The sequence below is a fragment of the Bactrocera tryoni genome, chromosome 2, assembly GCF_016617805.1.
Source record: "Bactrocera tryoni isolate S06 chromosome 2, CSIRO_BtryS06_freeze2, whole genome shotgun sequence".
Classification (NCBI taxonomy): domain Eukaryota; kingdom Metazoa; phylum Arthropoda; class Insecta; order Diptera; family Tephritidae; genus Bactrocera; species Bactrocera tryoni.
This window is the reverse complement of record NC_052500.1, coordinates 40,006,871-40,030,273: the sequence shown is the minus strand read 5'-3', so window position 1 is coordinate 40,030,273 and position 23,403 is coordinate 40,006,871. Positions and strand designations below refer to the sequence as shown.

Genomic DNA, 23,403 nt, shown 5'->3' with positions numbered 1-23,403 from the left:
CTGTGAAATTTGTAACTTAGAAAAGTACGATAGGAAACCCCCGAAGATCCCTTACAAAATTACAGAAACTCCATCCAAACCTCTGGAAACATTACATATAGACGTATTTTATACTTTAGGTAAAAAACTTTTTATGACAGAAATTGATAAATTTTCGAAGTTCGCGTTAGCATTTCAAATAAACGGTAGGACTTGGACAGAATTTAAAACAATACTTTTGCTGATAATCAATACTTATGGGAAAATAAATAAAATTGTTGTGGATAATGAACTAAGCTTAAAAGCTATACCGATACAAGAATTTTTGAAAAAGGAGAACATAGATATTCACTATACTTCCAATAGTAACCATACGTCTAACGCCGACATTGAGAGACTACACAACACAATCAATGAGCACATACGCTTGTTAAGGCACGATAAAGAAAACAAAGACGAAAGTATAGAAGATAAAATGATACGAATAATAGGTTTTTATAATAATATAATACATAGCACGACCGGCATCAAACCGATTGATTTTGCAAATGGCAAAGTACATGAAGATAGATACATAGAAATTCATGATCTTATAAATTCAAAGGAAGAAAAGTACATTCAGAAGTTAAATGAAAACCGGAAGGATATAGAATTAGAAGGCGGACCAAATTACATTAGAGAGATAAGAGGGGGTAAAAATCACAGACTTCGACAGTTATATTAATATTAAAGTAGCCATAGCACTTCACGAAGGTAACATTATAATAATTCTCTCTATACCACAATATTCGCAAGATTCACTATCCATGGTGACATTCGTACCCATTCCTGACAAAAATAATAAATCCATAAAGCTTAACCACTCTGATGTTCTCATAGATTTACAAAGCAATATTTATATCACATATATTAAAAATAATCTAAAAAGAAATCTTATAAAAATTAACGATGATTGTTTAAACAAAATACTAAACTTTGAAGAAGCGAATTGCAAAATGCAAACATTAAATACACAAGAGATAAGCGAAATAATTCCTGAAGTACTAATTCTTAAACATTTTAACAGCACAATATCCCACAACTGCAACAAAGCTAAATTAAACATTTCAGGAAATTACTTAATCAAATTCGAAAAATTGTGAAATAAACGCGTTAAACAAGACTTTTACAAATGTTAAAATAAAAATACAAGACAAGCTTATTCTACCTAATATCATTACAAAAATTAAAGACAATAGTAATACAACACTAGCAGACATAAAAATTGAATCTTTATATCTAAAGCAAATAGAATACGAAAAAACACTGAAAAATATACTATATACAGATAAGAACTCAAAAATACTTAGTTTTGGTATAGATATCTCAATTATTATATCAATATGTATCTTAATTATTTGTATATACCTCTTTAAGAATACAAAAACATATATTCCAAATGTACAATTAAAAAATGAAACTATTATAAACAATCCGACAAAGATAATATAATTTCGTCGGAGCCTCAAACTAACGGTGGGAGTGTTATAAAGAATACTATTTCCAAAGAATTTTAATACGAATATTCATTAATTGAGTTTTCCAAAGAATTGTTTGTCCAAGTGCATTTTCGCTAACGAAAATGCAACACTTAACAAAATGTACCATTAATTCCGAAGAATTTTAATAATTTGTATTTATTGTTCATTCAAGTGCATTTCCGCTAACGAAAATGCAACAGTTAACAAAATGTATAATAACTTTATTAGTATTAATTGTATTACTTTGCAAAATGCACAAGACACATTTCCTGAGAATTGTTATGCAAACATTTATTTTTAAGTTGTTGCAAGAAGGCAAAATATTAGTATTTAAGAAAGCACGAAATAAAACGGAAGGCTGATTATCGATTAAACTTCTAACCCAGTTGTTTTATTTTTCGTTGTTCATCACTTCGGTGAAAAAAGTATAAGACTGGTATGGCCAGGCCACAGTGGAATCGCAGGAAACTGAAAAAACTAATGAGCTAGCAAGAAAAGGCACCCTAGAACCGCTCTCGGTAGAATGAGAGCGGATCAGTGCTCCCGTATCCTTTTGTGTTCTACTACTGAATTGCTGGGCCTCGCGAAAGCTTGGTCAGCGCTGGGCCACCATTGCGCTGTCCCAAAAGCCTCTCCCTAGGTTTGGGGCTTTTAACTGGTTCATTCCTCTATTGGCGTCTACGCAGTAAGGCGGGAATCCTACCAAACGCCATCTGCAGAAGCTGTAATGAAGAAGATGAGGTGCAAACAACTCAATACTTTCTTCAGGACATAAACATTGGGAGTGCATATCTTCAGATATCTCACCGAGCTGGCGGGAAAGAAAATTAAATGCCTGTGGAAATTTGTATTGTATTTATAGTTCGAACACAGGAGTTCTTCTTTTCTATGACCTTACAAAGGACTACTACGTGCGGTCTTTAACCAGCCATTTAACCTAAACTAACTAAAACACATTGAACATAACCAATAAAAATAAACAATAAAACAATAAATCAAGGCTAACTTCGTAATAAAAAAAATAAGTAAAATACTACTACAAATACTTATTTTTACATGATACGTTATTTTGTTTAACCCTTATGTTAGTAACCGGGTACCCACCGCGGTGTATTTGTGTGAATAGCTTAAAAAAAAATCAATATTTCATTTTAGGCTCTCAAATCGTGGTTTTTTAACTTAAAAGAAAGCTATTTGTGAGTTCATTTAATTGATTTATTTTTTATTTTTATTTTTTTAATAAGCTAAAACTTTAGCCATCGCCAATTAGCAACCGGGTACCCGGGTACCCACAGTGGAAAGCATGGGAAATAAATTGTATATATGTAGTTTCTATAAATGCGTGCAACTAAACTTTATTAAAAAAAAAAATAAAGAAATATTATACTTTTTTATAATTAATGACATTGAACACATTGTATACGATTAACTGAGTGCTCGTCACAAACAGGTTGGTGACAATTGGCACAGGCCTACCGTGTCTTTCGCCGTCTTCTTATTGGCAAATCATTGCAGACATGACAAGATCCTGTTACCTTTTCCTTCCGGTTTTATCTTTTGGAGTCTCTGGACCAAGATTTATCACGACTGTTTCTGTCAGTGTATGGCCTAATACACTTTCAACGGCAATCTTTGTGGAGAAGTGTTCAATCATCGGCAATGCTAGTTCTTCACTTAGTTTACGCATAAATTGACGACGTTCTGTCGTTTTTTTGACAATCATTTTATTATTTTCATAATAAATTATATATGCCGCAAGTGAAGAAATATCTAGCATGTTGAAGAACATTGCCATTGGCCAAATCGAAGATCGTCGTTGACTGGTGTATATCCGCACCATTTGGTCCATTGTGTCAACTCCAGCTTTTTATTTATTATAAAAATTTATTATTTCTGGTTTTTGTTTAGCGTCATCACCAACTGATATATCTGAATGCATTGTCGATATCAGAATAACAGCTTTATTTTTTTTAGGCACGTAGGAACACGTGGTAACCTTTTCGTGAAATCCAAAAGATGTTCTCTCTCCGGAACGACACCTGCTCGGCTCCGAACAATAAAAGCCGACCGACTACCAGGGGTGTTTCAGATGTCATTCACGATTCTACGTTATTATTTTTTTCTTTAAATTGTCACCGACTATTAATATTTGTAAATTTTTTTTTTAATAAAACAAACAAAATTTTTAATACTCAGATCGTGGGTATCCCGGTTCACGTTTACGTTACGGTTTACGTTGGTAAAGTTTTACTAAGGTTACTAACATAAGGGTTAACGAAATCAAGCACTGGATGATACGTTTTGTCGAATTTTCAGTATAACTTGGGTATTTCTGATCGCAGAGACTTAAGCTTTGTGAAACATACGTATGTAATATAATGTGGTGAATCGTAATTAATAAATTTGATAATACGTTATTTTGCATTTTAGGTGACGATATGCTTAATATTTTTCACACCAATTCTATATAATAAATTTCACTTATATCATTTGAACATGTTTTTTATACAATTTTAGCCGACGCGAATTAAAATTTAGCAATAAAGCAAAATAATATAATTATAAATATAATAAGGGAACTGTGGGACGGCATTTCAAATTCCTTACGTACAGCTGCAACCGAAACCATTGGTTTTCGGAAAGTGCAAAAGAACAGCTGGTACGACGAGGAGTGCCGTGTCGCAGCGGAGAGAAAACAGGCTGCCTACCTCGCAACGTTACGATCGACCACTACACGTGCGGGATGGGATAGATACCGAGAGTTGAAGAGGAAGCGAGACGCATTTGCAGACAGAAGAAGAAAGAGGCCGAAATGCGTGAGTACGAAAGAGCTTGATAAGCTGGCCGACAGGGTAATGCTCGAAAATTCTACGAAAAAAATGCGGCGGCTTACAGAAGGTTTCAAGACCGGAGCATACTCTTGTAGAACCCCAAAGGTGATCTAGTCACTGATGCCCAGAGCATACTTAAATTATGGAGGGAACACTTCTCCAGCCTGCTGAATGGCAGTGAACGCACAACACCAGGAGAAGAAGAACCCGATTCCCCAATCGATGACGATGGAGCAGACGTTCCATTACCCGACCATGAAGAAGTTCGAATAGCAATTGCCCGCCTCAAAAACAACAAAGCGGCAGGGGCCGATGGACTACCGGCCGAGCTATTCAAACACGGCGGCGAAGAACTGATAAGGAGCATGCATCAGCTTCTTTGTAAAATATGGTCGGACGAAAGCATGCCCAACGATTGGAATTTAAGTGTGCTATGCCCAATCCATAAAAAAGGAGACCCCACAATCTGCGCCAACTACCGTGGGATTAGCCTCCTGAACATCGCATATAAGGTTCTATCGAGCGTATTGTGTGAAAGATTAAAGCCCACCGTCAACAAACTGATTGGACCTTATCAGTGTGGCTTCAGACCTGGAAAATCAACAACCGACCAGATATTCACCATGCGCCAAATCTTGGAAAAAGACCCGTGAAAGAGAATCGACACACACCACCTCTTTGTCGATTTCAAAGCTGCTTTCGACAGCACGAAAAGGAGCTGCCTTTATGCCGCGATGTCTGAATTTGGTATCCCCGCAAAACTAATACGGCTGTGTAAGTTGACGCTGAGCAACACGAAAAGCTCCGTCAGGATCGGGAAGGACCTCTCCGAGCCGTTCGATACCAAACGAGGTTTCAGACAAGGCGACTCCCTATCGTGCGACTTCTTCAACCTGCTTCTGGAGAAAATAGTTCGAGCTGCAGAACTAAACAGAGAAGGTACCATCTTCTATAAGAGTGTACAGCTGCTGGCGTATGCCGACGATATTGATATCATCGGCCTCAACACCCGCGCCGTTAGTTCTGCTTTTCCAAGGCTGGACAAGGAAGCACAGAAAATGGATCTGACAGTGAACGAGGGCAAGACAAAATATCTGCTGTCATCAAACACGTCACTGTTGACAGTCATAACTTTGAAGTTGTAGATAATTTCGTCTTTTTAGGAACCAGTATTAACACCACCAACAATGTCAGCGTGGAAATCCAACGCAGGATTGCTCTTGCCAACAGGTGCTACTTCGGACTGAGTAGGCAATTGAAAAGTAAAGTCCTCTCTCGACGAACAAAAACTAAACTCTATAAGTCCCTCATAATTCCCGTCCTGCTATATGGTGCAGAGGCTTGGGCGATGACAGCAACCGATGAGTCGACGTTGCGAGTTTTCGAGAGAAAGGTTCTGCGAAAGATTTATGGTCCTTTGCGCATTGGCCACGGCGAATATCGCATTCGATGGAACGATGAGCTGTACGAGATATACGACGACATTGACATAGTTCAGCGAATTAAAAGACAGCGGCTACGCTGGCTAGGTCATGTTGTCCGGATGGATGAAAACACTCCAGCTCTGAAAGTATTCGACGCAGTACCCGCCGGGGGAAGCAGAGGAAGAGGAAGACCTCCACTCCGTTGGAAGGACCAAGTGGAGAAGGACCTGGCTTCGCTTGGAATATCTAATTGGCGCCACGTAGCGAAAAGAAGAAACGACTGGCGCGCTGTTGTTAACTCGGCTATAATCGCGTAAGCGGTGTCTACGCCAATTAAGAAGAAGAAGAATAAAGCAAAATCCAAGTTAATATCCTTCAATATATGTAAAACAGGAAAATACTAAATTTAGCCCTTTTTTACTTGTTTTTGTTTAATTTCTTTTGATCATATTGTCAAACGAAAAATTCTGAAGTACATTACGTAAAAATAATACAAGGAAATGTATTTAGTACAGTTGATTTATATTAAAACTACAAGTTCTACCGCTTTCTATTGATTTTTCTTCCATTAGCACTACGGGCACGTTTGCGGCCACGTGCCGACCTTCCGCGTGAGTAACTTCGTTTAGCTGTTGATTTCCGGGCACAACTGCGTCCTCTTGGTCGGCCTCGAAGTTTTTTGGAACGATGAGGCGATGCAAACCCAAAGTCAGGGTTACCTCGTCGGCCATCAAAATTGTTTGGCACGTTACATTTCTAAAATACAGAACTTAATCAATATTTAAGATATGATGTGAATTAGGTATTACAGGCGTTTTCGAAGCTACTATGCTGTTCTTCTCAGTTTCATTTTGAACCACCGGGTTTCCAGTTCCTATTGCTGGCTGTTGAACTTGTAGGTTCCCTGATGTTGGTACAATTTTTGTGTTTTTAGCAGTGCTTGAACGAAAATTGAAAGGCATGCGTATGGTTTCGTTGGTCAAAGTTAAAATTCCTAGCGATTGGCCAACACTTAAAGCACGCTGCACAGCGATCCGAACATTTCCATAGCGCGTATTATTATCAGCAATTAGTTGTTCCTCAATGTCTTTGCAAATATGATCAAAAGTGTCACCTGCAACGCACATTAAACGAACATACGTACATATGCTTATTAAAAGCAAATAAAAAACCAGTAGTTCTTTTCAAAACGTTACAGAGCTCTGGCTTGCGACTAAGTGTCTCCAAAATATATGGCAACAATGTTGAATTTGGATCCTCCATTGAAATAATATATTTATATATGTATATATATGTATGTACAAAAAAGAATTTGGGAACAAACTTTTCAAATAAAAACTGAATTAAAAATGAATAATGAACATTTTTGATTTTAAAAGCTTTGAAGAAGATATTTATTTCTTTTGACTTGTAGTATTCGACAAAGTTTTACATCTCTGATAACTACTGAAACTGTGCTGATTGAGTAATAAAATAAGAATTTGGAATTCCTTAATTACTTAAAAGTGATGAAGTTTCGTATAACATGTGAAATACTTTTTTTTAACTACTAAAGTCTTCCCACAACTTTTTTCTCAAAAATCGTTTATTGCTACTTCTGCAAATATAGTTATTGTTGGTAAATAAATTAAGTTAGATTGCAAATGTTTAGTATGGTATATATAAACAGGTTTTACCTATGATGTGTTCGAATATGGTAAAACAGTGAGCTAGATCAGATTATACAAGGTGAAAATGTCATATGCTTTATCAAATAGCAGTGGATAAGATGGCTCGGTCAAGTAACGACTCTTGTTAACAAGCGAGCGCAGAAGAAAATTGTAGAGACCACAGGATTCACCACCGCGTCAAGTGGAAGGATTGATGAACGATGAATGAAAAGAATAACTGAAGAAGCTTGGCAACTATAATTATAAAGAAACGGTATATGACCGAAATGTTTGGAGGGTACAGTTCAGCAGACAAAAGCTTACAAAGAGCTGTGGCGCCAAAAGATAAAGATGCTGAAATTCATATATCTTTATATATGTAGATATTTGCTTTTGAACACATGCTCAAATTTATTTTTCAAATTAAATTTGTTTATTATTGTTTATTATTCTTAGTATACCAATGATTATTGACAATATTATTTGTACAGACGAGTGTCACGCCACGCGGTTTTTAGATTTAAGTAGACAGCTTTATATTGGCACGCGCACATTATCAGTACGAAGACATTGCCCATTTCACAGGTCTCATTGTAGATGGTAATAAATAAATATGCAACACTATATATAAATATGTATATGTATTTATACATATTCTTGCATGCGGCCATAGGCATGACACGTAAAAATCACTGCGATAATTATAATAATCAGTCGGGATTTAAATGATTTTGTAATCTAGTTATACTTCCATGAAAGAAAAATACATACATATTTATATTAACGAACAGTAAAAAGAAAAAATACTAACACCAATTCATGCATTATTTTTGTTAATATGTACACAATTTGCATAAGCATATGGAAATTTTAAAACAATTTCGCTCTGATAAGTGAATTGTCTGGGAATTATCACCAAACGAGAATCAAAATAAGCGTGATCAGTTTAAAAGACGAAAAAATAGTCGCGCTATTCCATATGATCAGATTGACAGAAAAATACGGCAAGAAATTTTTTGAAATGAGTCAGAATGATAAAATGAGTACAACATTGCATATATTGTTCATTATGACTAGCTAAGTATGTATAGTATATATTGTATCTGATCTGTGGGAAAGATGTGAAACCGTTTGTCGCTGAAATGAATAATGCTGTCTGCTTTTGACCAATCCTGTGCGAATTTAGACTATAACGTATTTCTGTGGCGTAAACTGGCACCAAAGTGTGCAGAGTTTCATTTATTATTTATTACCACAATTAATTAACTTTTCATATATGATATAAACCCACAAGAGTGTGAAATTTTAAATATATTCAAGGGACAGCGAGGGCGCTTCAAAATTATTAACTGTAATTAAAGAAAGGGTGTAGTATTGCTTCTCCTTTGGTTATTAATTTTAATTTGTTGACATTTGAATTTAAGGTTAATTAATTTTTTTAATGTTAGAACACCTATGTAAACTTTAAAGAGTGGGGGAAATTTTAATACAGATAACTAATATGGTAAGGGAAAGGGATATAAATTATAAAAAAAATATAAAATATAAGTGATTCCAAGTCCATTTAAGGGATCGTCTCACTGACCATCCGAAAAATGACTGGTTTTCGCAGTTTTTTTCTTAATGTTTTTATTTTATAAGCAATTAAATTCAAGACGGAAACAAAATTACTTTTTTATGTTCATTTATTGAGTGTATAATAGTTGAATAAATTGTTGAAATGACACGTAAAAAAGGTCCTGTACGATGTCCACGATTGAGGCCGCAATTTGGATCTAAAACAAAAATTTCAAAAAGATTATTAAACTGTTGAGAGTGGAAACCGTTTTGAAAACACCATTCTTAGAAAAACGCGTTTAAAAATTGAATGTGCTCCTTTCCACACTCTGTTCCTTTTCTACAAGAAACGCTGTAATTTGAATTTCTATTTCAAATTTTGAGAAAATGTTTATTACAGCATCCACTGTCCGAATTTTGTTTCGTCGAAAAAATACCTTTTTTCATGAATTTTTTTAGAAAAAATTATTGCTGTAGGTTTATTTTACTTATTATTATATGAAAGTACAACATTTGAAAGATACTTAAAAAAAGTTTTATCGAAAAATAGGGAGAAATAAGGGATTTATCGTCGATCGATGTTTTTTCTGTAGGCTGGTCGCCGACTTCAAAAATGACATATTTGGGAAAATCGATTCAAAGTTTTGTACACTCAGCGCAGGTAGCTGGAAGGTACAAAGAAATAACGGGTGAAAATATTTGAGGCATGAATTTTTGTTCCAGTTAGCTTCAGAACTCGGAGATGCATATATAGAATCTCAAGAAAAAAGCGTTTATCAACACCCTCTTCAAGCTCTGATTTGCCAGTACGAAAAACTTGCCGAATCAAATTTTGTAAAGGTTATAAAACAACAAAAATTTGTTCGAAGTGCGAAAAATATGTTTGTGGAAAATGCACTTTCCAGACTAAAATAATTTGTAAACAATGTGACGAAGCCGAATAGAGTATATATATACATAACATTCTGTATAAAAATTTAGTCTTATTTTTTCTTTAATAATAAATTTTAGAAATTACATAAATTTATTTTACGAATTTTCATGAACACTTTATTTTATATACATTCAGCAATAAATCAACAATTATTTGCATTGAATAATAAAATCCATAACTTTTATAATGGCCGGTCAATTTGACCACACGCGGTAGGAATAGGTATACAAGAATTGTCGGTAAGTTTAGTGTTAAATTTAGTAAACCACTTCCCAACGTTTGATTTTCCTGGTGCAGAGTGTGAATAATGTTTATTAAGTCCAATCGTGGCTTCAACAGCATCTTTTCTCCTAAAAGCAATACTTTACTAATACACGAAATTCCTTTTTATCCATTTTTTGTACTTAACACAAGTTCCTCCTTCAAAATGCTATATCTCATTAATTAAGAGTTCGAATGGTGTCAAATTTATACAGGAATCTTTTGAAGGTTAGGGTTGACCAAAAATTATATGGATTTAATATCGGTATTTCCATCTATATGGCAGCCGACGAAGCCTGTTATGTATCTTGATATTCAGATTTTAACGAATTTTTTGAGTATCATACTGACGATATCATTGACTTCATATCACCCTATGGTAATAAAGCAAAAAGCGTTTTTAATGATCTCTTTCGGCCCGTTTACACAAATTGTGTAACACTCTGTTTTTCTGTGTTCAGTCATTTTTAATAAAGCTTATTTAAGAAATAGCATTATATTTATTGATTTAGGGTTTGTTCTTTTGTGTAATAAAACGTTCACTTCGGCTGGCCGGAAGCTATGATACCCTTCTTAGCTGCATTACCTATAGTAGTTCAATCTGGACAATATTCGCGAGATTATAGCCCTGCCTTCAACAAGAATCCATGCCACTTTTCGTGAAGATATCTTGGCAATTAGAAAAGGCTTTTCATACGAGGACTTGATTTTGACAGATCAGTTTGTGTGGGAGCCCGTAATCAGACGGATATAGCTGAATCGCCTCCCCTCCTCACGCTAACATTTATGAATTTACTTTATAGGGTATCGCATATTTCCTTTTGGCGTTTTAATAAAAAAAAATTTATCCATAGAAGAGTTTTAATTATAATTAAAGTTTTAATTTATTACGTTTAATGAGTAAAACACAAATTAGCTTTTCTGTACTTATATAAAAGCGGCCGATTTTAGTGTTTTTAAAGTGATACACCGACTAAACTTGTGTTTCAATTAAAAAAAAATAAAATAAAATGAAATAATTATTTCAAATATAGTGTAAATGAAATTAAATTTAAAAAAAATTTAAAAATATCGTTTTTATATCGCATGTCAGCCTATTACATTTCGAGCTCACTTTGTAAAGTTCACTATCTTTCAATTGATTTATCTATACATAGCTGAATGTGTTTTGTTCCAAGTTTTTAATATTTTTGATTAATAACATGTCATTAACTAATTTCTAAATAAAAAAATTGTATACCGCAAAAAGTACCGCTATAAAATGTAGTCGAATATGCACAATACTTGAAAATTTTGAGTGGTGAGGTTTACGTGGTCACGAATGAACATGTATACATAAGTATATGCATAAATGATCAAGATGAGAAGAGGAGTTGAAATGGGGGTGACTATCTGCCTATCTGTCCGTCTGTGCAAGGCGTAACTTGAGTAAAAATTAAGATATCTTGATAAAACTTGGTACACATGTTCCTTGATAAAAAAAAACAAGAGGGAGTTCGTATTTCGGGGCACCTCTGGGCTGAAAATTTTGCAAAAAGTGGGCGTGGTCCACGTGTCTGTGGTCTGTGTGTCAAAAATGGGTTAAATCGTCTCCATACCTTAGCTCCCATATACATACCTAATACAACGATTTTCAAAATTTTAGGTGGCTTCGACCAACATGTGAGTTATCTCAATAATAATTTACTTACTGTGTATAAGTACATATAAGTATGTAAAATAATAGGTTAAATGTACAGACCTCAAAACCACTTAAGCTCACTCCGTTATAACGATTATGTTAAAAAGTACCTTTCAATAAATGAAAGTGCCTGGCGTTCCTAGCTAAGGAACGAGCGACTGGTCAGTTGTCTCCGAGCACCTGGAGAGTCGGGACAAACATTTTCGCACGACGTGTTTCTGTGAGTGGTGCAAACCAAAAACGCAGCGTTCGTTAGATCAGAGGTGCGCGATTAAATTCTGTATGAAACTCGGTAAATCTGCGACAGAGACATTTGATATGATCAAGCAGGCTTATTCAGATGTTGCTTTAGCAAGAAGTGGTGTATTTCGGGGGCAACAGGTCTTTTTCGAGGGCCGGGAAGTGGCCGCTGATGATGAGCAAATCCAAAGTGAAAATGATTTTCATTGTCTTTTTTGAAGTTTTCAAGTTTTACGAGGAAGTCGTCAAGCGACGCAAACGAAGGGTCAGTCGGGTCCGACAAGACATCGCAGCCGTTTAAAAAACTGAATGAAAATTAATTTGAGTTGGCGGAGAAGAACAGGGTGTCATAACGGGCGTGGATGACTAAATGCAGCATTATACTTTTAAGTTTAGTTCCAGTTTGGATATTGAATAAAGCACATAGGGATCGCTCCTGCTAATCAGAGGTGTTGTGGAATCTGATAGTTATCGAAATCAGAATTGAAACCGATCAAAAAAAGTAGTAGGTATCATGAATTCAGATATTATTGGTTTGATATTTGAAACAAAATATGTATCGGTTTTGGGTGTCACGGAAACCAATTTTACCGGGTTTGCTATCAGAAACAAAGCAAGAAGATAGTCGCTCACAGATTTGAAATGTAAGTTAAAAAAACAAGTTATTTTATTATTTCCAATTGATTTGTCTTTATTTCTATAGGAGCAAACATAAGTATAAAACACGAAATGGCTTAATTAAGGAGTTTTTGTAAAAAAATCAGGATATTTAAAAATATTGGATTTACAAAACATAATAAACGTAGTTTAACTCCCAAATGCGTTTTTATTCATTCGATAAATGTTATATCTTAAAATCTTTATTTAATTCGGAACTCATTAAAAACTTTAATAGGATTGATTCCAAACGTATTCATTTGCAAGTTTTGCCACATTGGTAAACAATTGATTCGAATATTGGTTTTGCGTAGGTTCGAAAAGACGAAAATCCAAACAGATTCTGTGACATCATTGAAAATCAGAATTGGTTTGCAATTCTGACAGCCAAGCAATTCTGTTTTGGATTCGTGCCCATATTATAGGGAACACACCATATAAAAAAATTAAAATATCCAGGGGTCGTATCACTCGTCACGTAAAAGTATGTATTTCGTATTATGACATACGTGATCGCAACGCTTATATCGTAATCTGGCATGGTGACATACGTGAGCGAGTATATAAACGTATCCGTTCGTTCGAACCGTCATTCGAACACAAACTACCGATCGTAACAGACGAATTTATTTAAAAATGTGAGTAGATTGTAAATAATTTATTATTTTAGAAAAATTTTAATAATAAATCTATTTAAGGACAAAGTATAATAAACTAAATCCTACTAAAAAAGATGAAATGGCGGAATTCATGTCAAGCCATCCATACTTGGCAAAAAATAACTTTCCAAATTCCGCGCAAGGAAGAATTGCTTCCAATAATTTATGGGAGGAACTGGCGAAGCAGCTTAATGCCGTGAGGCCACCAGTTAAAGATGCTAAGTTGTGGAGGAAGGTATATATATATATATACATATATGTATTTATATGCAATATATTTTGATAGAATATTAATTTTTTATGATTTTTTTTTAGGTTTTTGGTGATCAAAAATACCAAGCAAAAAAAAAAGCTTTCCTTCAATAAGGCATTGAAGCAGCGAACTGGTGGAGGGCCCTATAACGGAAAACTGATCACTGTGACGGACGAACTGTTAATCGAAGCAGCTGGACTCGAAGCTTGCGTAGAGGGCATAACAAATGTGTCTGCATTTGGAAATAACCCAACTACGCAAGCTTCGACGTTTATAGTTAACTGTGATAGTAGTGATGAGGAGGCAAACCCTTTCCCCAGCTCTTTACCATGCCCAACAACTTCAACACAGTCGCTACAACAACAACGTCAACAGAAAAAACTCCACGCACACCGAGGAGAAAAAGTAGGAGTGACGAAAAGTTGGAATTACTTCAACAAAACATGAAGTCGCTATCAGTTTTTCAAAAAGGCATAGACCAGAAGCTTGAGAGGTTAGTAGCAGCACAAGAAAAAATGCTGGCCCTACAAGAAAAATTGTTTGCTATTAAGATAGAAAAGCACCGCATCCAACAATCGACACGACAGTTAGACCACGAAATAACAAAATTGGAGCTCGAAACCTTACGAAGAAAATTATTATAAAACTTGGTACTTGAATGTATATATTTTTAGTTTTAAGCGTTTAATGAATTTTTTAATTTAATAGAGCTTTATTTATTTTTGAATTTTAATTATTTAGTATTTAAGAAATGTGATAAAAGCAACAAACGTGATGAAACGACTAATTAAAATTAAAATAATGAATTTATGTGAACAAAATTTGTTTAAAAGAAAAAAAAATATTTACAAGGTTAAAGACATAGACATTTTCATCTTCAATTTATTAAAGAGTACTTTATTTGATCTCTTATTGTTTGGCCGATTGCGGTGAGGCGGTTCGCTACCCTGGTGTCGATATCCGTTGTTTGATCAGAATAGCAATTCTGAGGATCATAATTTATTTTAAATTTTATGCAGATGTTGTGTAACGCTGCACAAACGTTAGCAAATTTTGCCACTTTTGTCGGAAGGTACCTTCCTCTCTTCCCATATCCTAAAATTCTCCAGCGTACTTTTAAAATTCCGATAGTTCGTTCGACGATACATCTTGCCTTGGAATTAATTTCATTGAACATAGCTTCACTTGAACCATCCGAAGCGTTTCTGTAAGGAGTTAAGCACCATGGTTCCAATGGGTAGCCAGAATCCCCTGTTAAAATATAAATAAAATCAATATGGTAAAAAGAACAAAGTGAAAATATGTATACCTAAAAGCCATGAATTTTCATTCCTGTAGTGCTGAAATCGTTCTTCCAAAACTCTTCTCTGGCCCGATTGTTTCCAAAGAAATGAGTCGTGGGCTGCACCGCCGTATTGACAGTTAATAGCCATAATTTTGTAAGTGTGATCACATATCTGACAATAAAAAATGTATCAAATATACATATAGTATATTCAAGAAATATATTATAATAGCACCTTACTATCATGGCGTTGATACTATGGTAGCCTTTTCTAGTGCATGTACTCGTTTACTGTGGGCTTACAAAAAAGTAAATAAGTAAATTGAAATGAATTTTTGAGGACTCATGCCCAGCTCTTAACCGATGCTACGGCTGCTACTATGCCGGTCTCTTTCGACCAATTCAGCGATTTTATCTCAATTTGCGACGACAGGCCTTTCGGAGCGTGGGGCATCTGCGACCACCACTACACCAGAACGAAAACGTTGAAACCATCGTTGTGCGGTGGAAATGGAAACTGTATCGGGTCCATAAACTGCACCATTTTTATTGGCGGCTTGAGATGCATATTTGCCTTTATCGTAGTAGTACTGTAAAATATGCCGTATTTTCCCTTTATTTTGCTCCATGTATGCGACGCTATAACTCACGAACGACTTGAAAGAAACGACAATCAATCAAAAACACGTTAGCGCGTGAAATGAGCTTTCCAAAAAGATATAACATGACCCGATGCGACGAATAAAACTAGAACTACGCGCTTTCAGCGCCAACTAGCGAAAGTACCGCAATACTTTTTTGACAACCCATTATTACTATTTTAGTAAAGTGTATATTTACCTCCAAGAATTTTATATTGGTGCACAAACCACTCTTTACACGTAAGGGAGTCCTCTGGTGTAAACCGTATAAACTGTGGGCACAACTTTGTTTCCATTTCTTTAAGCACATGGGATGTCAGCTTGGGAACAGTGCTTTGACAAATCCCAATCATATAGTCACTGCCTACACTGTGCTGGTATCCACCGCTAGCCAAATGCGAGAGCGCGGTTGCTAATTACAGCACTGGAGGCACTGCTCTGACGCCAGATTGCGTTAAACATATATTATTTAAGACATATTCAAAAACCTCTTTAGTTAGACGAAATCGTTTTAAAAATCTGCAAAGAAAACTTCGTTAATGAGGTTTCAGGATTTATTTTTTATATACCTACGCTGTATTCGGCAGTGCCAAGGGATTGTTCCGATCTCTTAGTTGCCTCCGCACTATTTTTCATCCCCATCACTCTCACTAGAGCTTAAATAAAAAAAAAACAAAGTCGGATCCATCCTGATATTCAACCACTTGATATTTAAACTAATAAATTTATTGAACATTTTGCAATAGTTTTGACAGTTCCACATCTATTGTGACCTAAAAATACGACCCAAAGCAATGTGAAATTTAAAAACTATTGTGAATTGATAACACATTACGATCCGTTTGCTATCGTATGTCATAATGCCAATCGCCGCATACGATTGACGTATCACGTAATTTCCTTTCGTATGTTTGCCGATCCGTGCACGGATGTAATGAATTGACCCCAGAGTTTAGTCTGTCTGATTTGCGGCTCATTTCATTGCAAAATGACAATTTTTATTCACGAATTAATACTTTTTTGACCTAATTAGTAATGAGTTCAAAAATTTTATTTCATATTACAAGTAGAACTTCATTTAGAATAATAGATAAAAAAATAACGCTTGAAATACAAACTAAAATAAATAAATTTGTCATAAACAGCATTGATATACTGTTTTTGTATCTTTTCAACATGGTTATAGCCTCCTGTGCCTACTGCCGATTATGCGACATGAAGTGGAGGAACTCTGGAGCATCTGCTTCTAGGTGGCGTAGCGATCTGCAATAAGGCCCTTATATCTAAATATTCGAATAAAAAGCACATTGCCTCAATGGCGACTGGCAAGTTCCTGGCATTAATCACAGTGCTAGTCCTAAAGAGAGCAATGAGGTAGTAGTCATATACTCATAAATATGTACATATAAGACTTACCATTTAATTTAGAGCGAAAGTAGGTGAACATTTTATTTCTAAATTATGACATTGTTATTACAACTTTTCCTCGCAAATGACCACGATTCACCTTCTCAAAAGCAAGGGGCAACTCGGCAAAAGTAAATGAACTATCAATTATTGGCAATAACTAAAATAAAGATATTTGAATATTTTGAATATTTTCAACATGGGCAGACATGTCATGTAAAGCTTTCTCAAAACCACGAAAAACTGGGCATAAGTGAATACAATCAAAAGCTAATGTTAAAGTTGTTAAGATAAGTTTTGAATAAATTAATTTAAGTAGTACTGTAAGATGCTTCAAATAGGCGATTTAAAATGGTTTGAAAAGCTAAAAACTGTTAAAGATACAAGTATTGACGGTACGATTAAAATAAAGAAGAAAGAAAAAAAGGACAGCAGGAGTTTCTCATTTAAAAAAAGGTAATTTTAATTAAATAGAGAAAATTAGAAAATAAAGTTGTCACAGAGATATAAATGGTTAGAAAAATTACAAAATTTGTACGCACATCATTTTTGAAAGCGTCATTTTTCACACTATTCGAAACCAACTTTACATGCTTCGTCTGATCAGTGTTAGATTTTAGAGGTACCATAACTACCTACCTGATTTTTCTTCACCAAACGTGTCAGTAGTTCAATCCCTTGTGGTGCTGGCATAAAGAAACCATATTTTAGGAAAAACCCCTTCCCGGATAATGATTTCATATTGGCTTGAATAAAATGCGTTATATTTTTCAACATTCCGAAACTTATGCCAAACTTATCTACATTCTTCAACAAAGGAGAAGAAAACGTTATATACTGACCAAATTGAAAATTAAGATTTTTTGCTAGTTCTATTCCTTGTCCTGTGCAATCCAACACAATATCGAAAGGTGCATAATTCCGCAACGCTTCGAATTCAGCTGAGTTTTTATAATCGAACACATAATCAGCTCCCAAATTTTTTACAAGTTCAATAGCATTATCACTACATGTAGCATAAACAGTAACTTTTTGTGATTTTAGTAGTTGTATTGCAAGTGAACCGACACTTCCAGAGCCACCCATGACCAATACACGGCGATTTTTACCACCACCAGAACAGGAGACTGCACCACAAATGCTCCCTAAACGGCCGGTAACATATAGCCCCGACCATGCAGTAAGACCAGCATAAAGGACTGACGCTGCTTGCTCATTCGATAAAGAAGCTGGAGCTATTGACAGCTAAAATTTAAGATATATAATCAATTTAGAAATATATTTGTATATATAGTTACACAATGTTCTGGCACAACAACATATTGGGCATGTGATCCATTTACATGTAACGGCACCACACCATATACTCTATCGCCCACAGAAATTTTATTATCGACGCCCATTCCACATTGAACAACTTCTCCACAAAATTCTCGCCCAAGAATTAATGGAAACTCTATCGTTTTTGAATATTGATACCGCAATAGATTTAAAGTTTTTGAACCATATCCTCCTATTAATTTCAAATGTAAACTATGAAGTTAATTGTTCGGTCCTACTTACTTAGCATAGCTACATCAATAGGGTTAACCGTTGTAGCGTTAATACGGACTAAGCAATCAGTAGAATTTATAATTATAGGCATTCTTAGACCCGTAGCAAACTGCAATTCTTCAGTCGTGCCATAGTTGTGAATTTGCCACCCATCCATTTTTAAGCTGCTATTTGTGTTAGGAAACTTGTTTCCTTTGGCAACTGGTATTTTAGTCGCAACTTCGCGTGTAAAGCAAAGCCGATTTAAATATATTCCTATTGCACTTTTTATACCTCGGATATTCATATTTTTAAACCCTCAAAAAATTGCAACTTTAACTAATTCAAACGGCAATAAATGATGTGATGAATATATCACAGACAATACCTGGAACCGATTACCTTTCGACAACCGGTTGAAATGGACTAAACCGGAAGTTACACTATCAAGAAAAATTTTTCAAACAATGCTGTAAATATAAAGGAGGCGACGCACTTCAATCGACATCAGTCACTTATTTAGACAGCTGCACGACTGCACGTACTTTACGATATGTAAAATTATTTTAAGTTCCAACAAACCTGACGTTATTTTACAAATAGAAGCATAAAATAGCTTTGTTATATGCCTTGTAATAGCAACTGATAATTTAAACAAATAAAATTACCTACTTACTAATTTTTTGCATATTAAAATTTCATTGTAGTGTATACGTGCAAAATGGACAGCTGTGTTGTTTTGTGTATATGCCGGCCATAGTGTTGCTAAAATATGTCGCTGCCGTCTCACAAATGTTCATGTATCAACCTTCACGACGTCATTTGCAGTTCACCGTCGTGCAGTCATGTAGTGTCGCTCTCTAAGTGTTCACCATATGGTGGGGCTGAGCTCAGGCTACTACCGGGGTCACAGCTGGCGGATAGTGGACGGCCTACGCTAAGTAGGTTAGCTGCGAATAGTAATACGCAGCCCCCGACCAAGAGCTGCAGGAGAGGAAGGCTTGGCTCAAAACGCCTAAAATGCAAAATGAACCTCCGGCGAAGAGGCGAGAAGATGCCGCCTTTAAATAAGCGTCCACAACCCCCACCGGGGTTGCACCGAGGGAGAACCTACCCACGAGAGGGAGGCAATAAAGCGAGGAGGGAACCATACAGTAAGCAGCACCAAAAGTGCACAGACGACGACGAAAAACCCTGGGCAAGCGTCCATCAGAATCGAGGCCAGTAAGGAATACTGAAAAAAAAAGGAATAGTCTGACAAAGGGCTGGTGAGGGCAGTATTCTATCACCTCAGTAGGTAAGAGTGACATCTTACCGAAATGGCTGGCAGGCTAATACTGCTCTCGCCTCCGTCTCGTTAAAACCCTGGCAGGTCTTCAAGTACGTTCAATGCACGTCGCCAAAAAAATTTTTTTTTGGCCGTACAGGTTCAGTTGAGACGAGCTCCTGATTCGTCCTGAACCTGGCTCTGAACACAAGCTCACATAAGGACTTGTGTCAACCCTAGCATGGCCTCCCTGCTTGCATAGATAACCACGGGGTTCATAAAGGGCAACTGTTACAACGTGCGGAGATAGCGGCTTGAAGCGGAGACCCACTAGATCTAAAATGAGTACACCACAACAACAACAAAAACACCAACAGAAGGAATCACATAAAGAACAACAAAACAAAGATGCTCAAGACGAGGAATACCGTGTTCCGCAAAAGTAGTAGGATGCTTAGATCCCCTATACTGACCATCACTCCCAAGCAAGTCGAAAAAGCGGGAAAGAAACTCCTGTCACACAGGAACCACCAGCAAAACAAACAGAAGGGAAGAGCACCCCAGTGGCCACCACAGAAGGACCTCAAAACTCACCGAAACAGGAGTACATCACTCAAATGAGACGAGCAGAAGAAGAATCTTTGGAAAAATGTAAGAGTATTGTACAAATCATGAAGACGGCGATGGCAAAGCAAAAGAACGTCAGCTTGGATGTCAAGAACGGAGCGGCACAGCTGGAAGAACTCTTTGATGTAATGAAGAGCTACCGCAGAAACTGGCTCATCGCAGAAAACGAGAAAAGACGCGGACTTCTAAGCAGACGGATCATGAACCCAGAGCCAACAACCTCGAAGCGGCGGGCGACAAGCCCAGTGGAGCCTCGAGAAACAGTGCGACCAAAAAGCGAAAAGGACCGCCAGTGGCAGAAAGTTTTGCCCAAAAAAGCAAGGAAGACACTCGCAATCGAAGGAACGGAAAACAAAAACCCAAAAGAAGGAGGACAACAAGGGAAGAATACCGTCTCAAACCATAGAGCAAAAAGCAGGCCCAAACGACAATCGGAGGCCGTAATTATTAAGCCAGCAGAAGGAAACAGCTACGCCGAGGTCCTCAAGAATATCCGTAGCAAGGTAAACCTAAGAGAAGCGGAGGTAAAAATCAAAGGGATCCGCAAAACAAGAGCCGGGGCTCTACTACTAGAGCTGGAGAAGGGACAATCCACAAAAGCCAGTTTCTGCGAGGCACTCAAGACGACCCTCTGAGAATCCGCAACTGTGGCCGACCTTAAGACAAAAGCAACAATAGAGATCAGAGACCTCGACTCCCTTTCAACAAAGGAGGAAGTAGCAGAGGCTGTAAAAAAGTGCTACAAGACTCCATCGGAGACTTGACGATAAGCATAATAGCACCTAACATAAGAGAGCAGGTCAGGGCATATATAACGCTCGACGAGGATAAGGCTGACACACTGATGCGACAGGCACGCATAAAAGTCGGCTGGGTTAACTGCAGGCTCCGACTGAAAGAAACTCCAAAAAGATGCTTTCGCTGCTTTGGACCAGGCCATTTAACCTGGGACTGCAAAGGGCCCGATAGAAGAGGAGAAGGGGTCTGCATAAAATGCGGCCAACCAGGTCACAAAATGAAAGAGTGCACAAAGCCTTCTTCATGCTGCCTCTGCGTGGAGGCTAAACACGAAAAAGTTGACCATATCCCGGGTTCCGCGAAATGTATGGTATATAGGAAATACCAAAACAAATGAATATCTTACAGGCCAATATGCATAGATGCAAGGCTGCTGACGCACTACTCTCGCAAATGGTGATGGAGAACGCCTACGAGTTAATCATCACAAGCGGGCAATACCAAAAGAAAGAGAGAGGTATCTGGCTGGAAGATAGCAGCTCGACCGTCGCTATATGGCTACCACCAGGGAGTAACGCCATCGCTGTAGACAAAGGGAACGGCAATGGTTTTGTCTGGGCCAAATGCGACCTTTTTACAGTAATTAGCTGCTACTTGACGCCAAGCGATAGCATGCAGGAATTCCAAGAAAAGCTGGACAATATTGAGGACACAGCCAGGTCTATAGGAGGTCAACTAATAATCGCCGGAGACCTAAATGCCAAAGCCGTAGAGTGGGGTATGCCAAATACGGATTCGAGGGGAAAGCGCATCCTAGAAATGGCAGCGCGCCTAAGTCTAATAGTGCTCAACACGGGAAATGCAACCACGTTTAGAAGACCGGGATGCGAGGAAACTACACCAGACATCACTCTATCATCAGAACGCTTGGCAGGCTCAATAAAGAAATGGAAAGTCCTGGAGGATTACACTGGTAGCGATCACCAGTACATTTCCTTCACTATCGATACTGGAACAAACGCTAACCAGCACAGGAAAAAGACTGCAACAGGACAACATTTCGAAGCTAAATACTTCGAAACTGATCTCTGCAATAGACGACCAAAACCCATCTAGCAGCTCCCCAAATAATGCAAAAGAAATTGTCGAGCACACAATGCTCAATATAACAAGAGCCTGTAAAAAATCAATGCCCAAGGCTTCCCAAAACAAACATAAGGCAGCAGTCTACTGGTGGACTGAAAATATCGCCCAACTCAGACGCACATGCCTCCGCCTTCGCAGATCCTACACGAGATCCAGGCGCAGAGGAGCCGCACCCGAAGAAGCCGAGCAATACAAAGCAGCAAAAAAGGAGCTGAAGCACGCCATCGACGACAGCAAAAAGAAAAAATGGGAGGAACTACGCGAGGATATAAACAGAAACCCCTGGGGACTCGGATATAAAGTAGTTATGAAGAAACTCGGCGCTCGAGCAAAGCCGCCTGACTTAACCGCTGTCAAAATGGATCACATCGTGAACGCGCTATTCCCCACACACGAAAGCAGGGCTAGTGATCCAGAACAAACACTAAGATCTGCGCAAATCCCCCTGTTCACCCTTGAAGAGCTGCAGTTAGCCACTGGCAAGCTCAAGGCCAACAAATCACCCGGTCCGGACGGGATCCCAGCAGAAATCCTCAAAATAATCGCTGCAGAGCGCCCGGCAGTACTACTGAAAATGTACAACGCCTGCCTTGAAACCGGAATATTCCCTGAACCATGGAAGAAGCAACGGCTAGTGTTAATCAGTAAGGGAAAAGGAGACCCCAATTCGCCATCAGCTTACCGTCCTCTATGCATGCTTGATACAGCGGGAAAGCTATACGAAAGCCTCATAAAACCCAGACTCGAAGCGGCCATTAACGAAGCTGGAGGATTGTCCCCTAGACAATATGGTTTCAGACCCGGTAGATCAACAATAGGAGCCATAAAATGCGTCGTCGAAAGCGTAGAAGCAGCGCAGCGTAGATGGCATAAATATAAAAGAATAGTGTTACTGGCGACTCTAGATGTCCGAAACGCTTTCAACAGTGCTAGATGGGTGGACATGATTGACGCTCTCGAAAAAAGCTTCAAGATACCCGACTACCTCAGGGCTGTGGTGCGGAGCTACCTTAGCAACAGAAAACTGCTGTATGAAACCAAAGAAGGGTCACGACAGATAGCGGTTACGTCAGGAGCAGCACAAGGATCCATTCTAGGCCCAGACTTATGGAAC

General features: G+C 37.4%; 4 protein-coding genes and 1 long non-coding RNA gene across 8 annotated transcripts; 1 reads left to right on the top strand and 4 right to left on the bottom strand.

Annotated features, from left to right (window-relative positions):
- Positions 1 to 6,159: 6,159 nt before the first annotated feature.
- LOC120769002 lies at positions 6,160 to 7,081 on the bottom strand. The gene is made up of 3 exons (XM_040095842.1): positions 6,951 to 7,081; positions 6,564 to 6,868; positions 6,160 to 6,510 (listed from the first exon to the last, which is right to left on the bottom strand). Exons 1-3 carry the CDS (start codon positions 7,015 to 7,017, stop codon positions 6,295 to 6,297), a joined length of 588 nt encoding a protein of 195 aa, XP_039951776.1. The 5' UTR covers positions 7,018 to 7,081; the 3' UTR covers positions 6,160 to 6,294.
- A 6,235-nt stretch (positions 7,082 to 13,316) lies between these two features.
- LOC120769632 lies at positions 13,317 to 14,466 on the top strand. The gene is made up of 3 exons (XM_040096737.1): positions 13,317 to 13,371; positions 13,432 to 13,627; positions 13,708 to 14,466. The coding sequence occupies exons 2-3, from the start codon at positions 13,608 to 13,610 to the stop codon at positions 14,090 to 14,092; spliced, it is 405 nt and encodes a 134-aa protein (XP_039952671.1). The 5' UTR covers positions 13,317 to 13,371; positions 13,432 to 13,607; the 3' UTR covers positions 14,093 to 14,466.
- On the bottom strand, positions 14,438 to 15,473 carry LOC120768170 (putative nuclease HARBI1). 2 transcript variants are annotated; one of them, XR_005704733.1, is made up of 3 exons: positions 15,166 to 15,473; positions 14,955 to 15,102; positions 14,438 to 14,896 (listed from the first exon to the last, which is right to left on the bottom strand). XR_005704733.1 is itself a non-coding variant. In XM_040094734.1 (3 exons), exons 1-3 carry the CDS (start codon positions 15,174 to 15,176, stop codon positions 14,523 to 14,525), a joined length of 528 nt encoding a protein of 175 aa, XP_039950668.1. In that variant the 5' UTR covers positions 15,177 to 15,473; the 3' UTR covers positions 14,504 to 14,522. The 2 variants fall into 2 exon arrangements, 1 of the variants encoding a protein (XP_039950668.1); XM_040094734.1 differs by having other exon boundaries at positions 14,504 to 14,896; positions 15,171 to 15,473.
- A 74-nt stretch (positions 15,474 to 15,547) lies between these two features.
- Positions 15,548 to 16,355, bottom strand: LOC120768994. Its single transcript, XR_005704811.1, has 3 exons — positions 16,145 to 16,355; positions 15,771 to 16,090; positions 15,548 to 15,586 (listed from the first exon to the last, which is right to left on the bottom strand). It is a non-coding gene; the product is annotated as an uncharacterized LOC120768994 (long non-coding RNA).
- Positions 16,356 to 16,531: 176 nt separating this feature from the next.
- LOC120769029 (reticulon-4-interacting protein 1, mitochondrial) lies at positions 16,532 to 18,912 on the bottom strand. Of its 3 annotated transcripts, XM_040095872.1 has the most exons (6): positions 18,542 to 18,912; positions 18,277 to 18,491; positions 17,821 to 18,223; positions 17,618 to 17,724; positions 16,988 to 17,138; positions 16,532 to 16,928 (listed from the first exon to the last, which is right to left on the bottom strand). In XM_040095872.1, the coding sequence occupies exons 1-5, from the start codon at positions 18,816 to 18,818 to the stop codon at positions 17,031 to 17,033; spliced, it is 1,110 nt and encodes a 369-aa protein (XP_039951806.1). In that variant the 5' UTR covers positions 18,819 to 18,912; the 3' UTR covers positions 16,532 to 16,928; positions 16,988 to 17,030. The 3 variants fall into 3 exon arrangements, with proteins under 3 accessions (XP_039951806.1, XP_039951805.1, XP_039951804.1); XM_040095871.1 differs by having other exon boundaries at positions 17,618 to 18,223; positions 18,277 to 18,434; XM_040095870.1 differs by having other exon boundaries at positions 17,618 to 18,223; positions 18,542 to 18,911.
- Between the last annotated feature and the right edge of the window lie 4,491 nt (positions 18,913 to 23,403).

What these genes read in the sequence shown, in the direction of transcription:
- LOC120769002 (XM_040095842.1), bottom strand. Translation starts at nt 7,017, where the DNA reads ATGGAGGATCCAAATTCAACATTGTTGCCATATATTTTGGAGACACTT. An exon ending in TAGTCGCAAGCCAGAGCTCT is followed by an intron (nt 6,869 to 6,950) that starts GTAACGTTTTGA and finishes TGTGCGTTGCAG; the next exon opens with GTGACACTTTTGATCATATT. An exon ending in TAGTAGCTTCGAAAACGCCT is followed by an intron (nt 6,511 to 6,563) that starts GTAATACCTAAT and finishes TCTGTATTTTAG; the next exon opens with AAATGTAACGTGCCAAACAA.
- LOC120769632 (XM_040096737.1), top strand. Translation starts at nt 13,608, where the DNA reads ATGCTAAGTTGTGGAGGAAG. An exon ending in ATGCTAAGTTGTGGAGGAAG is followed by an intron (nt 13,628 to 13,707) that starts GTATATATATAT and finishes ATTTTTTTTTAG; the next exon opens with GTTTTTGGTGATCAAAAATA.
- LOC120768170 (XM_040094734.1), bottom strand. An exon ending in TGAAAATTCATGGCTTTTAG is followed by an intron (nt 14,897 to 14,954) that starts GTATACATATTT and finishes ATATTTTAACAG; the next exon opens with GGGATTCTGGCTACCCATTG.
- LOC120769029 (XM_040095870.1), bottom strand. Translation starts at nt 18,818, where the DNA reads ATGAATATCCGAGGTATAAAAAGTGCAATAGGAATATATTTAAATCGG. An exon ending in TTGTTGTGCCAGAACATTGT is followed by an intron (nt 18,224 to 18,276) that starts GTAACTATATAT and finishes CTTAAATTTTAG; the next exon opens with CTGTCAATAGCTCCAGCTTC. An exon ending in GTTTGGTGAAGAAAAATCAG is followed by an intron (nt 17,139 to 17,617) that starts GTAGGTAGTTAT and finishes TCTTTATTTTAG; the next exon opens with TTATTGCCAATAATTGATAG.